Source organism: Zootoca vivipara, chromosome 3 (genome assembly GCF_963506605.1).
Source record: "Zootoca vivipara chromosome 3, rZooViv1.1, whole genome shotgun sequence".
Lineage (NCBI taxonomy): Eukaryota > Metazoa > Chordata > Lepidosauria > Squamata > Lacertidae > Zootoca > Zootoca vivipara.
The window spans coordinates 74,326,032-74,338,857 of NC_083278.1; the positions used below are offsets into that span (position 1 = coordinate 74,326,032).

Consider the following 12,826-nt stretch of genomic DNA (forward strand, 5'->3'; position numbering starts at 1 on the left):
ATGATTCCTTTCTTGGTCCTTCTGCGGCAGGCCCGAGGGGCCGAGCAAGGGAGCTCCTCTCCTGCCGGGGCCTTGGAGGAGGAGGGGCCACCGCCGCCGCCACGCCTGTGCCATTCACTCTAATTATAGTGGGCGCAGCTGGTGCAGTTTCCCGGCCCAGGAGGGGCTCATGGGAGCTGCCAAGGGAGGCTTCCGGGTGGCAGCTCTGCCTGCCCGCCCGGCTCCCTCGTCCGCATTGCGGCCACGCTACATTGCTCCAGGTGGTCCAGCGTTTTGGGGGTGGCTGTGGACTGATCCGAGTGAAAGTCTTAATAGAGATCCAAGCTGCCCCCTCTGCATGAGGGACCCCCTAGACGCCCAGTGGAAATGCCGGGGTCTTTATTCTCAGCTGGCTCTGCCCAGCGCACCCCCGTTCCCGCGACGGGATTTCTGAGGGTGGGGTGCCTATTAAGAGGAACATGCAGCTGTCCCATAGCGGGATCGAACCTGCAACCTTGGCAATATCAGCACCACGCTCTAACCCAGGCATCCCCAAACTTCGGCCCTCCAGATGTTTTGGACTACAATTCCCATCATCCCTGACCACTGGTCCTCTTAGCTAGGGATTGTGGGAGTTGTAGGACAAAACATCTGGAGGGTCGCAGTTTGGGGATGCCTGCTCTAACCCAACTGAGAGTCATCTAGTCCAACCCCCTGTTGTTGTCACATTTGTACAAAAAGTTGCTTGGAGTGGGTGTGTACCCGGGCCTCTTCTGAAGGTTATGTGCTTTGGCTCCCCCCCCCCTTAAAAATGTATTCCCAGAACTACCCTTTAAAAATGAAATGGGGGAAAACATTTTATTTTGAAACAAAAAGGTCAGTATGTGATGTAAAGAAGAAAGTTGCACAACTCAGAAAACGAATAGGCTTAGGCATAAACTTGCAAGTAACTACAACAGGGCTTACAAAATTAGAAGGCCTTATACGTGCATCTGTATGGCATATGGCACATAATTGCAGCAAATCCCAGGCATGTTACTCAGAAGTAAGTCCTACTGCATTCACTGGACTGGCTTCCTCCTAGCTGGCATCTCTCTGTCTGGGGAAACAGTGGATGAGTGTGCCTTTGGGGGGTGAGGTCAAGCTGTTGGAAGTCAAGCTTCCTAGCCAATGTGTTCAGAATTGCAGTCTCACTTGCCCATTGCTGCAGGCACCTCACGCAGAAGCATATCGATCTGCTTGTGTAAGCTGACTGGTAGCTTTCCAGTGATTTAAGCTACTTTTTTTCTGGTTACTGTTTATCAGGCAGATATCTAATAAAATTCAGCTTTTCCTGACATGGATATTCACTGCCTTTTGACCTGTAATGCAACACTTGCAAGGTCTCCTTTCTGAAAGAAAGCAGCCACCTTAGCTGAGTTCTTCTTCTTCTTGTTGTTGTTATCTAGCAAATTTGTAAAGCGCTTGACAGAAAGTATCAAAATGGTGTTGAAGAATTAAAACCACAAGTTCTGATCTCTGCATGCTGAAACAGTTGCAAGTGATCAGAGGCGGAGCTGGATAGCTCAGTCAGTAGAGCATGGGTTTCAGTTCCACATTGGGCACTGCAGGGGGTTGGACTAGATGACCCTTGGGTGTCACTTCCAACTCAACACTTCTATGATGACTCAGCAGACGTCACTGTGGCACATAAAGTAGAAAACAGGTCAGATGAGTCCTACACAATCTGAGTTTGCAACCTATTTTCAGAATTTTGATCAGATACAGCCATATAGACTATTTGGCCTGGTTTGTAGAATAGAATCCGTATGTTTTTTTTCACCTCGCGATGAGGCAGGTTGTTCTTCGTAGAGGCAGATTTAACTACCCCATTGTAGAGTGCTGCGGTTGCAGGGTAGAGAGGGAAACCAGCAGCTATGTGGAATAATGCTTGGGATGGCAGACCTGTAAGGAGAAGGTGAACTTGGTTGTGTAAACATTACTGTTTGAACTTAGGACTTTGTCTGGCACAGTGAGCACCTTGAACAAACCTTAATCACAGAGAACACATGGCTAGATTACAGCTCAGGTGCTTGCTAAGGAAATTAATCATTTACTAACCTACACAATCTCTTTATTTTCAAAGTAAGGGTTTAAAAACCTTTAAAAACCACAAGACTACAGTTCGGTAAAAGCACCTCTGATGCTGGGAGCTAGTTCTAGGAATGCTAATGCAATGTTAGCATGTTTTCCAGTGACTGGAGCTCTGGCTTTTGGAACTGCCAAGATTTTAATATCTATTTTTCATTAACTAAGGGCTTCACACATTAAAAGGGATAGGTTTTTAAGATGCGTAAAAGTGTGAGGGAATGGCAGCCAATCATGGCTCCCCAATTGTGCCCCTGTATGGCACACCCATTTTTCCAAACACAGGTCTTCCCCACACAAGTAATAGGCAGAGTAGCCCTTGCACCTCAGTCTACAACCCAGTTAAACTGAAGTACCAAACCATACCCCAGTCCTAATCATGCCAGATATAAGTAAATTCCATTCATTTTCAGCGTGGCTTGTAATATGTTTAAGATTGTGGCATCAACCCCATTGTCTTCACTTAGAACAGAAATCCAAGTATTTTTTGTTTTAGATCCATCTGTTGACTCGTACCTGTGTAATTTTTCAACCTCAGATCTTAATCCATATAATGGGACTAATAGTAATCATAGATCCTTTAAAAAATTTCCAATACATAGCCATAACTGTTTTGAGGGGGGGAAGGTTGTTTGTTTATTTGTTTTTGAAAATGTGGCAGAAACCTCAGATGGGTAAGAGACTGTAGCTTAGTGGTAAAAGCTCAATTTCCCCCTATAAAATGGGGGTGGAGAACATGAGGTCACCCTCTAAGTCTCTCCCCAGGCCACACTCCTTACTGGCCCTACTCTCCATCCTCCTTGTATGCTTTTGCCCAGCTGGAATATGTCTTTGGTGTCTGATAATGCTTCTTTGCTTGTCATGATGAAGGATACAGAGGGGAGTGTGGAAAGTGTGTAGAATCTAGCCTGCTGTACAAATGTGAAATTGGATGGCTCAACAGCTTTTGCCTGTGGCTCTGCTCGCCACTGGGATGATGCACTTGAGATTAAAAGGATTCCTGCTATAAGAAGTTCCAGATTCAATGTCTTGTGGCTCCAGTTAAATGGTCAAGTAGCAGAAAATGGGGCGAATCTCCTGCCTGAGACCCTGGAGAGCTGTTTTACACAAAAAACAAAAAAATGTGGCTGGTTGTTGTTGAATTACTAGGCAGAGTCCCTACACCCTGTTATTTCCACTATCTCCCAACCTGCAAAATTCATAATTGCTGATTGTCAGCACTGTGGGATTAGGAAACCTTCCCTCTTGTTTCTTGTCTTTATTTCAGCTGCATCTCCTTAAAGGAGGACGGCTTCCCCCACCACTGTGCTTAAGGAAGAGCATTACAAGGCAAATCCTCAGTTTTATGCCACACTCTCAACTTTCCATGGCACAAGCCGATTGCAGTCCTTGAAGTATTTTTAATGGAAGGCATTTGAACTTGATGCCGCATAAATGTTTCTAGGACTGGGTGGTTGGGGTAGCCCAGATTCTCTCTGTGTTGTCAATCTTGTCCTAAATGTACACAAGTAAATTCCATTTTCAAAAGGATGTATTTCTATGTATAATTTGCAGCCCAGGCATTCTAAGATAAACTGGATATGCAGTCAGAACATGTGTAACTGAAATGGTTAAAGCCAAGAATATGCTTAGCATACACTTTGCTTTACACTCCAATCAACATATCACCACATGGGTGGGGGAGGTAGGAATATGCCTTCCTGAAGTAATCTACAACACTATCAAATCTGCCATATAAGCTTGTAAATTCAATTGGACAGAGGACTTGTTTCTGACTAATTGTTTTCAGGATTGGAGTGCCATGCTGCAGGTCCCAAACCATTTCCAGTTTCTGTAGTAATCACTGAATCCAGAAAGACTTGCTTCTACAGAAATGTGCATAAGATAGAACTTTAAGTGGGTGAAGGACTGGATTTTAAATTGTGTGAAAGCCTTAGAAAAGTATTTATAAATGTGACACTGATTATTTATGCCCCCCCCCCCCAAGTGCAGTAAAACTATATAAGCATTGTGGTAATTTTTCTAAATTAAAACGAGGAGAAATACATATATTTTAAAACACATTACTCATTCAACTTGTTGCATTATATTAAAGTGTCACTTATTGGTTAGGAATTTGTTCAAGATAAAAAATATCATGATAAAAACAAATGCTTTATCAGGATTTCTGATGACAACAGCTTAACCAAAGGCAGTCAATGAGTTAATAGTCCAAGTGTCCCTTCTCCAGTCTGGAATAATGAAATGGATAAATATGTATTCCATTCATCTGTTAGTACAGCCTGACCTTGGTCTATGACTGAGGAAAGGCGTGTCCTCTCAATCTGCAGTTCTTGAACAAAGGCAAGCAAATGAGGGTGACTCAGGATTTCGTGTGGCCCAGATGCAGCGAACATTTTCTGAATGATTACACATCTACACTCAATAATTAGGAAGGGAAACCTATTACCCTTTACCAAGTAAAACTATTTTATAAGCTGCCTGCAGGATTTTTTTCTCTATCTCTAAATAACCTTGTCCATTAGCAAGAAGAGTTTGAAAAACACCTGACTTGCCTGGTCAGTAACCTGTAACAGTAGATTTGATAAAAATCAAGGGCACTTTTATATGCAATGGTAAGTGGTTTCTTTTACAGCCACCTTTATTTTGTAATCTCAGATACAGGTATGTCTACTAAGAGTGGGAAATAATGGGCCATTCAATTCTCCCCACTGCTTTCATGCGCCTCCTAGCTATTTATTAGAACTCTCATCTGCTAATGCCTTTAAAACAAACAAAAAAGACTAGAGTTGCAGTCTTTGGCAGGAGCAAGTTTTAAATAAACTACTTTTCAAATCTTTCCATGCATGCAGTCCTAAATACAGCAGTCGCACCATAGAAACAATCCCATTGAAATTGATGGGCCATCCTTTCCACATAAATGCAATTTGTTAGTGTTTTTTGTTTTTTGTTTTTTTAAAAAAGGCTTATACCTGTATCACTTTTTACAATTGAATTATTTATAGCATTGCATATGCACCATCAGCCACAGAATATCCTGTAACTGTAAACTGGAACTTTTCAGCTCAGTCTGAAGTGCAGGAGCCCTTGAATTTTTAAAACAAATTTAGTCCCACTGAAGTCATTGGCTTAAAAACACATTTTGACTGGGCTATTTGTATAAACCAGGCATCCCCAAACTTCGGCCCTCCAGATGTTTTGGACTACAATTCCCATCTTCCCCCGACCACTGGTCCTGTTAGCTAGGGATCATGGGAGTTGTAGGCCAAAACATCTGGAGGGCCGCAGTTTGGGGATGCCTGGTATAAACTATCTTTAGCTGAACTCATTTCCCCACTTTAACAGTGCAACTTTTAGTGTTAAGCAACTTGCAACCCCTTATACCTCTGCGGAGTATTGTATTTGGTGCTCATGCAGAATTCCTATTTAAATAATTAAATTATACTGTATTTAAAAATATCCAGTTCTTATAAAACTAAGAATAATATATCATAATCATACCTTAGCCTTTCCCAATCTTGCGCATAACCAGTAACGTTTCAAATAGTAGTTTTTCTACTTGGTACTTGTTTTGACTGGGAGCATCTAGGCTGCATCTGTTCATGTTTCTCCACACCACATTATTGTGGTGAAAGTCAAGTACCCCAACGCTATATATATTTAGCCAGCATTTCAATGCTAAACTTATTTATTTGGACTGAATTCAAGGAAAGATTCTTCCACTTGCATATACATAGGATAGTTGTTTGCCACCAGCCTTGTTTGTTGTTTATATTAGGGTTTAACACCTCCAGCTAAAAGAACCTTTTGCAAAGCTGCAAGGTAGACAGTGAAATCACCTGCCCTCAATGACTCTCTCATGTCAGCAGAACACTGTGTCTGTTCTTCTTGGTAGTAAGGTGAGAAGGCTTTGGCCCTAGCACAGAGGAAAATTTCCCAGGATCCTGTTACCATAAAAAGCCATTGGGAGAACCCTCCCAAATAAACCTCTTCCTAATTTCCTGATTTCCCAAGGTACATAGCTCAAGGCTTCATAGACCACCGTACAATTACAGAGCTTCTTTCTACTTTTATGTCAGGAGGATGGTCAGCCCTCCTGAAAAAAAAATAGTACACTTACAGTTGCTCTGCTGTACTGCTCTTAGCCTAGGTTCTGTTTTTATGTCTAGCAAAAGAGGGCAGTCTCTTAAAAATCCAGTTGATTTGGCTACTATGCACCTCAGTAGCTGCAGTATTTTTTAAAAAAATGAAAAGGGTAACAAAAACTCGCAGAAAGTGTTTAAAGCTCCTAGTTTCATTTTATTCAATGCAAAAGATAAAAAATAATAGGAAAAAATAGTAATGTGTTAGTTTAGTAACTATAAACAATGAAAGCATAGTGCAGGTGATATTTCAATAAAAGTAACTTAAAAGTGTAAATGAAGGTGAGATTTTGACAATCACACTCTTCATTAAAACAACATTTTGCTTTATTGCTATACAAATTATCACCATTAAAAACTTCAAAAAAGTAAGGGTGCAAAGCCTGACTCCATTGGAATTAATGACTCAGTTCACACTAGCTGCAATGGAATCAAGGTTTGCATTATTATCAGAGATTAATGGTAGTACTGTTGCAGCTAAAGCACTTTAAAAAAACGTTGTAGCCAAGAAAACATATAGTAAATATAATGTGATCCACTGTGGTGATGTCATAAACTTGTCAGGAAACAAACTAAAATTACAATAGGCCCAATTGATCAAAAAATCATGTACTAGTTTATGACGTTTCTGTATTATGAATTTATAATGCATGTTAGAACCGGTCACCTTAACAGGTTTGGAAGGAGTTGACTGAACAGGTGGAGAGCTTTGAAATGTGTTCCAGCTGTCATCATGTGGTATGACAAGGCCTAAACTTTCCCACTATTTAAACTACTTTAAAGAACATACAGTGATATTACTGGGCTACAATATATGAAGACACTTATTCAGGATATAAGTGTAGTAAAAGAGCTTTTGTTGGAGATCTAGATCAAATGCCTTTCAATACCTTGACAAGCCTGAATAGTCTTAGCAAGAAAAAAGTTACTATCATCCCCACTTCAAGTCAAGAAGCTCAAATCTGAACTACATGCCAAGACATCACAACGAACTTTCCAGGAAAATTTTGGTATGGATATTCTCTTACCTAGAATGCAGTTTCTCCATACAAATTGGTATAATACATGAGGTATCATGTCAAAGAGATTCTTAAGAACTTGTTACCATCTATCAATTCAAAATCCAATTTTTAATAAAGTGCCTAAATACATATTTCCACAGACTATAGTGGTTCCAAAGAATCCTTTACAGTTGTATATATGTGCGTTTTTTCCCTCTCGAACTGTCTAAACATGTGTTTACATAAGACACCAGTCTGCACTATATGTACTTCTATCATTTTAAAGAGCATTGAATTGGTTTATCATGCAAATCTTGTTATTTAAATTACACTGACCTGTAATATGGAACACAATGCTAGTGGGTGTACTTAAAACGCTTCAAAAAAGAAAAGTTACTGTGCATGTGCAGTTTGGATTTCCAAATGTCATGACCATTAAAAAAAAAGAAGCCTACCAAAATCTATTCTGCATTCAATAGCAGTCTGAACATTAACACATAAGAACAGTCTGACCCAACAGCATCAAAAACTGTTAAACCTAGTTGAACAGATTCTCTCAACATCAAAATGTATAGTGTTATTTGCCACAGAGATGGGGACCGTATAACCATCTTTCTGCTTCAAACAAGTCTATGTGACATATTATAAACACTTAGCACAAGGGCTTGCACAGCAGTGTTGCTAACACAACTGTAAACAGCACAGAATCACTACAGTAAGGCTTAACTATTTCTAGTAACTGATGATTTATTGATTAAAAATGTTGCTGTCTGATGCAAAAAAAAGTGTGATCAAAATAATAATTTTACAAAAGAATTCTTGAAAGTAGTCTAAAAGGCAAGAAACTGGAGTTGATTTAAATCCCAAGCTGTTCCATTTAGATGAGAATTAGTTCTCTCCAACACAAGTATTATGAAATTTCAGGTAGAATTTTTCACTAATCTCTATGCTGCCGTAATAGGCAAGCCAGGTAAAAGCCTCATATGCTGCTGTTATTACCATAGTGCTACCTGCCACAACCTGGCAACATGATGTCAGCAATAGTAACAATAACAACATTATCATACTTAAGTGATAAGCAAGATCAAAGCCCACCTGCACTATATTAAGTAAATAAAAAAATAAAAATAAAATCTGCTTCAGAGTTTTCCACATGAACATGGAAGAAGTGGTGATGTTAAATGGTGCTGAAAAGGTATGGATTTGTTTTAAAAAATGGCAGTGCTATTCTGTCTGCACCAATGCACAGTTAAGACAATAAACTAACTTATCACAAAAATTCTGCAGGAACATTACGTAATTGAATAAATGCAGTTTTGCAATCTTACAACCAACCTCTTGAACTGTGGTCAACTCTGCCTTTAAGAAAAAAACAAACTCCCCAATTCCTAAAGCAACAGCGCCTCACTTAGCATAATGCTCTGAAGGCAACCTCCTTATGGAAACAAAACTACTTGAAAAATCTGGCCATTTTTGCAGCAGTAGCAGCAATAGCAGCAAGGGAATGACTTTCCAAATGAAACCCCTTGTGCTTTCTCCCCTGTCTTTGGACTGGACTGAGTGGCATTCCCACTTTAATCCTATGAACACCTTTAATGCCATGTTATCTCTAAAACCTGCATGCCTCCAGCATGAATTAGTGAGGGCAAAAAATAAGGAACCACCAACAGTAAGGCGTTCTTTACAATGTCAGATGTATTTGGCATTTTAAAAAAAGAACAAAAAAGGAGAGGAGGAGGAAGAAGAAGAAAAAACAAGTGCATACAAACACAGCTAGAAGCATTTCTGGTTTGCCAAGTGCTCTCTAAAAAAAGCAGCGCAAGTCACAGCCTACACTGAAAACAGTAACTCACCAAGGAAGCACAACAAATAATTGCTATAACCAAAAAAAAAGAAGGGGAAAAAGTACATTAAGTACATACCTTTCGTCTTCAAAAAAAATATAGAAACACAATGTATTCAAAAAAAGAAATCAAAATTATACAGCCATGTTTTATGAAGTCTACATTTCCCTTGTCTTGGAGATATATATATATATAATATATATATAGATATTTATAGGTATTTATAGATATATACAATTCAAGCAGTTTTATGTTAAGGTTGACGTTGCATTGAGAAACTGGGAAAGTCAAGAGTCCCTCTCTTTTTTCACTTTCACATCTCCTGCAAGAATGGTTGCAATCTCGCCCTGCATGAAGGCCCAAGGGACATTGGAGCCCACCAGAGGGCACTTCTCCCCACTGGGACAATAGACCTCCCCACTAGCTCCTTGCTGTTTGATGCTCTGTCTGGAGCAAGGGAAGCAAAATTTGTGGGATGGGACAGAGGGGCACTGCACAAAGTGGGTGTCTTCCAGGCGCTCGTGACACAGGGTGCAGCACAGGGGGACGCTAGCTGCCAGCGAAGAGTCTGGGAGGCTGGCGGGGTGCACAGGCTCCATCCCTCCGGCATTTGCCCCTTGACTCTGCACCTCCCGGGTTGGCCTTCTTTGGTTCATAGGGGATGGAGAGGGCGGGCTACTGCTATTCCTCCTGGTGGTGGAGTGGACCTGGTTGGCATCTTTGGAGGCATGGTTCCCCCCAGCATTGTCTGCAACTAAAATGAGCGCCGCCATCGGGGACTGGCCGTTCTGGACTGCCTCGGGTGGCGTGGTCCGGTTGGAATGAGGCGAAGCAGTTGGCGGCGGCGGGGACATGAAGGACGCAGCTGCCATGGAGATCTTCATCCCTTCTGACGAGGTTGGTAGCCATGACTGCGCCTCGCCATTGATTTTAGGAGGTCCGGCTTCACCTTCCGGCTCTGGAGAAGGCTTTCTCTTCCTCGCAGCCCGTGCCCCTACGGAGCAAAACAGCAGAGGAGATATAGTGTCGCAGAAGCACAGCCACAGAAAACGTGTGCAAATCGGCAGGGGTCGCGATGCCACATAGCCAGTTCACGCCAAGCACTTGGGATTCGGGCCAAGTTGCTCGCTGAATTCGAACGGATAAAACCAGCTTAAACCCCCAGTAAATTCAGCTTATCTGGGGCTGTGGATCGGCATGTGAACACGCCGTGCCAGCGCTTACACTACAGTACATGCTGCATGCATTCAAATGTGCCCACACTGTACCACCCTCCCACGCTGGCTGCCGGCCAAAAGAGCCGCTTGCAGCTTTGTAATCTTCCACTCGCTCAGAACCCATTCAGGCTCAAGGGAAATCTATGCCCCAGCCGAGCTGCAGTCGTGAGGGGCGCGCGGGATCTGCCGAGCCCAGATAACTTCTGCATCCTTATTTGCACGCCCAAAGCGAGCGCCTCTGAGCATATGCGGAACATATGGCGCCTGGCTCAGTAAAATGTCCGCTGTTGCTCGTAGCAGCCCTGCGCGCCTCAGCTCCCTTTGCGAAAGAATGCGGCCAGGGCAAGGGAGGGGAAACCCTCTGTCAGTGTCTGTCAGCAAAGCGCCCTGACTCATCCATGTTACACCAAACACGCCGCTGGTGTTTCAGCACCAGGATGTTGGGCCGAAATGGCGACCCTGGCTCGTCTTTTCCATGAGGAGACGGGGGGGGAGTGCTTCCCTTCCTTCTCCCCCAGAAACCCACCGCCAGCCCCTCCCCCTGCTCAGGCCAAGAGCACACGCTCGCCCGCCCCCCCCCCGCGCGCCCCCCAGTTCCCCCTCAGCGCAGCTCACCTGATTTAGCCACCGCGCCGTTGCTGTCGTAGCCCAGCAGCCTCCCGCCCGCCATGCCGGGCTCCTTCTTGAACTTGCTCTCGTAGGGCACCGCGTGGCCGCCGTGCTGCAAGGCCAGCAGGGTGTCTCGCACAGTCTTGGGCTTGCCCATCCACTCCTGCTCGGCGCTCGCTGCCGCCGCGCGGCTTTTGCTCTCCACGCCGAGCTGCTCCAAGTTGTCCGCCGAGCCCCGCGCCTGCTGCTGCTGCTGCTGCTGCTGCTGCTGCCCCTTGTCCTTGCCCTCCAGGTCGCTGGCTCCGCTGCCGCCACCGCTGCTGGACGACGACGAGGAAACCGAGCCGGGCCGCTTGTGCCCCCCCACTTCCCCGGACTGCTGCTGGCTCTGCTGCGCTTGCGAGACCGACACCTGCAGCGGGGTGGGCGCTCCGGAGATAGCGGCCAACGAGGCCGCCGCGGCCGCCGCAGCGCGGCTGTTAATGTTGATGGCGGCGGGGAGGGAAGCTCCGTTCATGAGGGGCACCAGGGTGGGTGCCACGGCGTGCGTCCGCCGCGGGTTGGGGCTCTGGCGGTTCAGCTCCGGCGGCTCCTCGGGCTTGGAAAAGCCGTTGGGCACCAGGATGCCGTTGACCTGTCGGCTGCCCGCTCCGTACTCGGGTCCCAGGCGCGGCGGCCGCTCGGAAGAAGCGGCAGGCGCCAGAGAGTAGCGCTCGTGGGGCTGCGGCTGAGCGCGGGCGGCCGCCTCGGCTGCAGCCACGGCGGCCGAGTGCATCTCCTTGGCGCTGAGCGGCGGCGGCTGCTGCTTGGCGTGCGGTGGCGGAGGAGCCCGGCCTTCCTGGAAGCTGTGCGCCCGCTTGAGCTGCCGAGCCGTGTCGATGACGAACTCCACCCGGTCGGCGCCTTCATAGTTGACGCAGCCCCTGCAGACGGGCTCGGTGAAATCCCAGATCATGGCCCAGGGCATGCGGGGCAGGTCGCATAAGTAGCACGACTGCCTGCGCGAGGCAGCCGCCACCGCCACCGCCGCGGACGACATGGCCGAGTCCAGGGGCAGCGAGCGCCCCGAGTCTCCTCCCCTGCCTCCTCTTCCCACTGCTGCTCTGCGAGCCACCGGGGAGACTCTGCGCTCTGCAGCCGCTGCAGCCTCTTGCACCGATGGCCGCCTCCCGCCGTCGACAAGTGCAGCTCCAAGACTGGGTGAGGGCGAAAAGCACCGCCGGCTTCTTCCCGGGCCACGCTCTCCTAGCCCCTCAGGCTGCAGTTGCTCACCGGGACGCGGCGAGACGCATCGCCCAAACCAGACGCTCTCCGACCCCCCCAGTACAGCGCGCAGTTCGCTCTGCCCGCGTCGCGCTCTCGCTACTACAGCGCTGCCCGCCGGCTGCCGGCCGCCCAGACACTCGCATTGGGGCGGGGACTCCAGAAGCCGCCGCCGCCGCCGCCGCTGGTGCGCTCTGCTCCAGTGACTCGATTCTTCGACAGTGCCCAGGAGCGCCTGCGTGCTCGGCTCTCCCCCTTCCTCCTCCTGCTGCTCATTGAACTTCTGCCAAGACAACAAGAGCTGCAAGAATAACCAGCTCTCTTCTAGTCAGCACACGGGAGGAATGGAGGGGGGAGGAGGAGGGAGCGGCAGGGCTTTCGCATGTGAATGGATGCAAAATGGGGAGCTGGGGGCCTTCCTCTTCTCCTGCCTTCTTCTAGGCAAGGCTTCCATGATAGTAATGTTGGCTGGACTCCCCCCTCCCCCAGTGCACATTTTGCTTCGCTTTATTATGACACTACTTGTTGTTTCAAACAGGGGTTTTTGCATACTGCAATGGCCGCATTTGGAAATCTAGGTTACCATTTGATCCTTTGGTCTAATTCGAGCTACGACGTTGCCTCTCATCGTGTGACCTTCGGCA

The 12,826-nt window shown here is 46.1% G+C and overlaps 1 protein-coding gene across 1 annotated transcript; it reads right to left on the reverse strand.

Annotated features, from left to right (window-relative positions):
* Positions 1-6,384: 6,384 nt before the first annotated feature.
* Positions 6,385-12,476, reverse strand: IRF2BP2 (interferon regulatory factor 2 binding protein 2). The gene is made up of 2 exons (XM_035108421.2): positions 10,926-12,476; positions 6,385-10,087 (listed from the first exon to the last, which is right to left on the reverse strand). The coding sequence occupies exons 1-2, from the start codon at positions 11,956-11,958 to the stop codon at positions 9,381-9,383; spliced, it is 1,740 nt and encodes a 579-aa protein (XP_034964312.2). The 5' UTR covers positions 11,959-12,476; the 3' UTR covers positions 6,385-9,380.
* Positions 12,477-12,826: the final 350 nt, after the last annotated feature.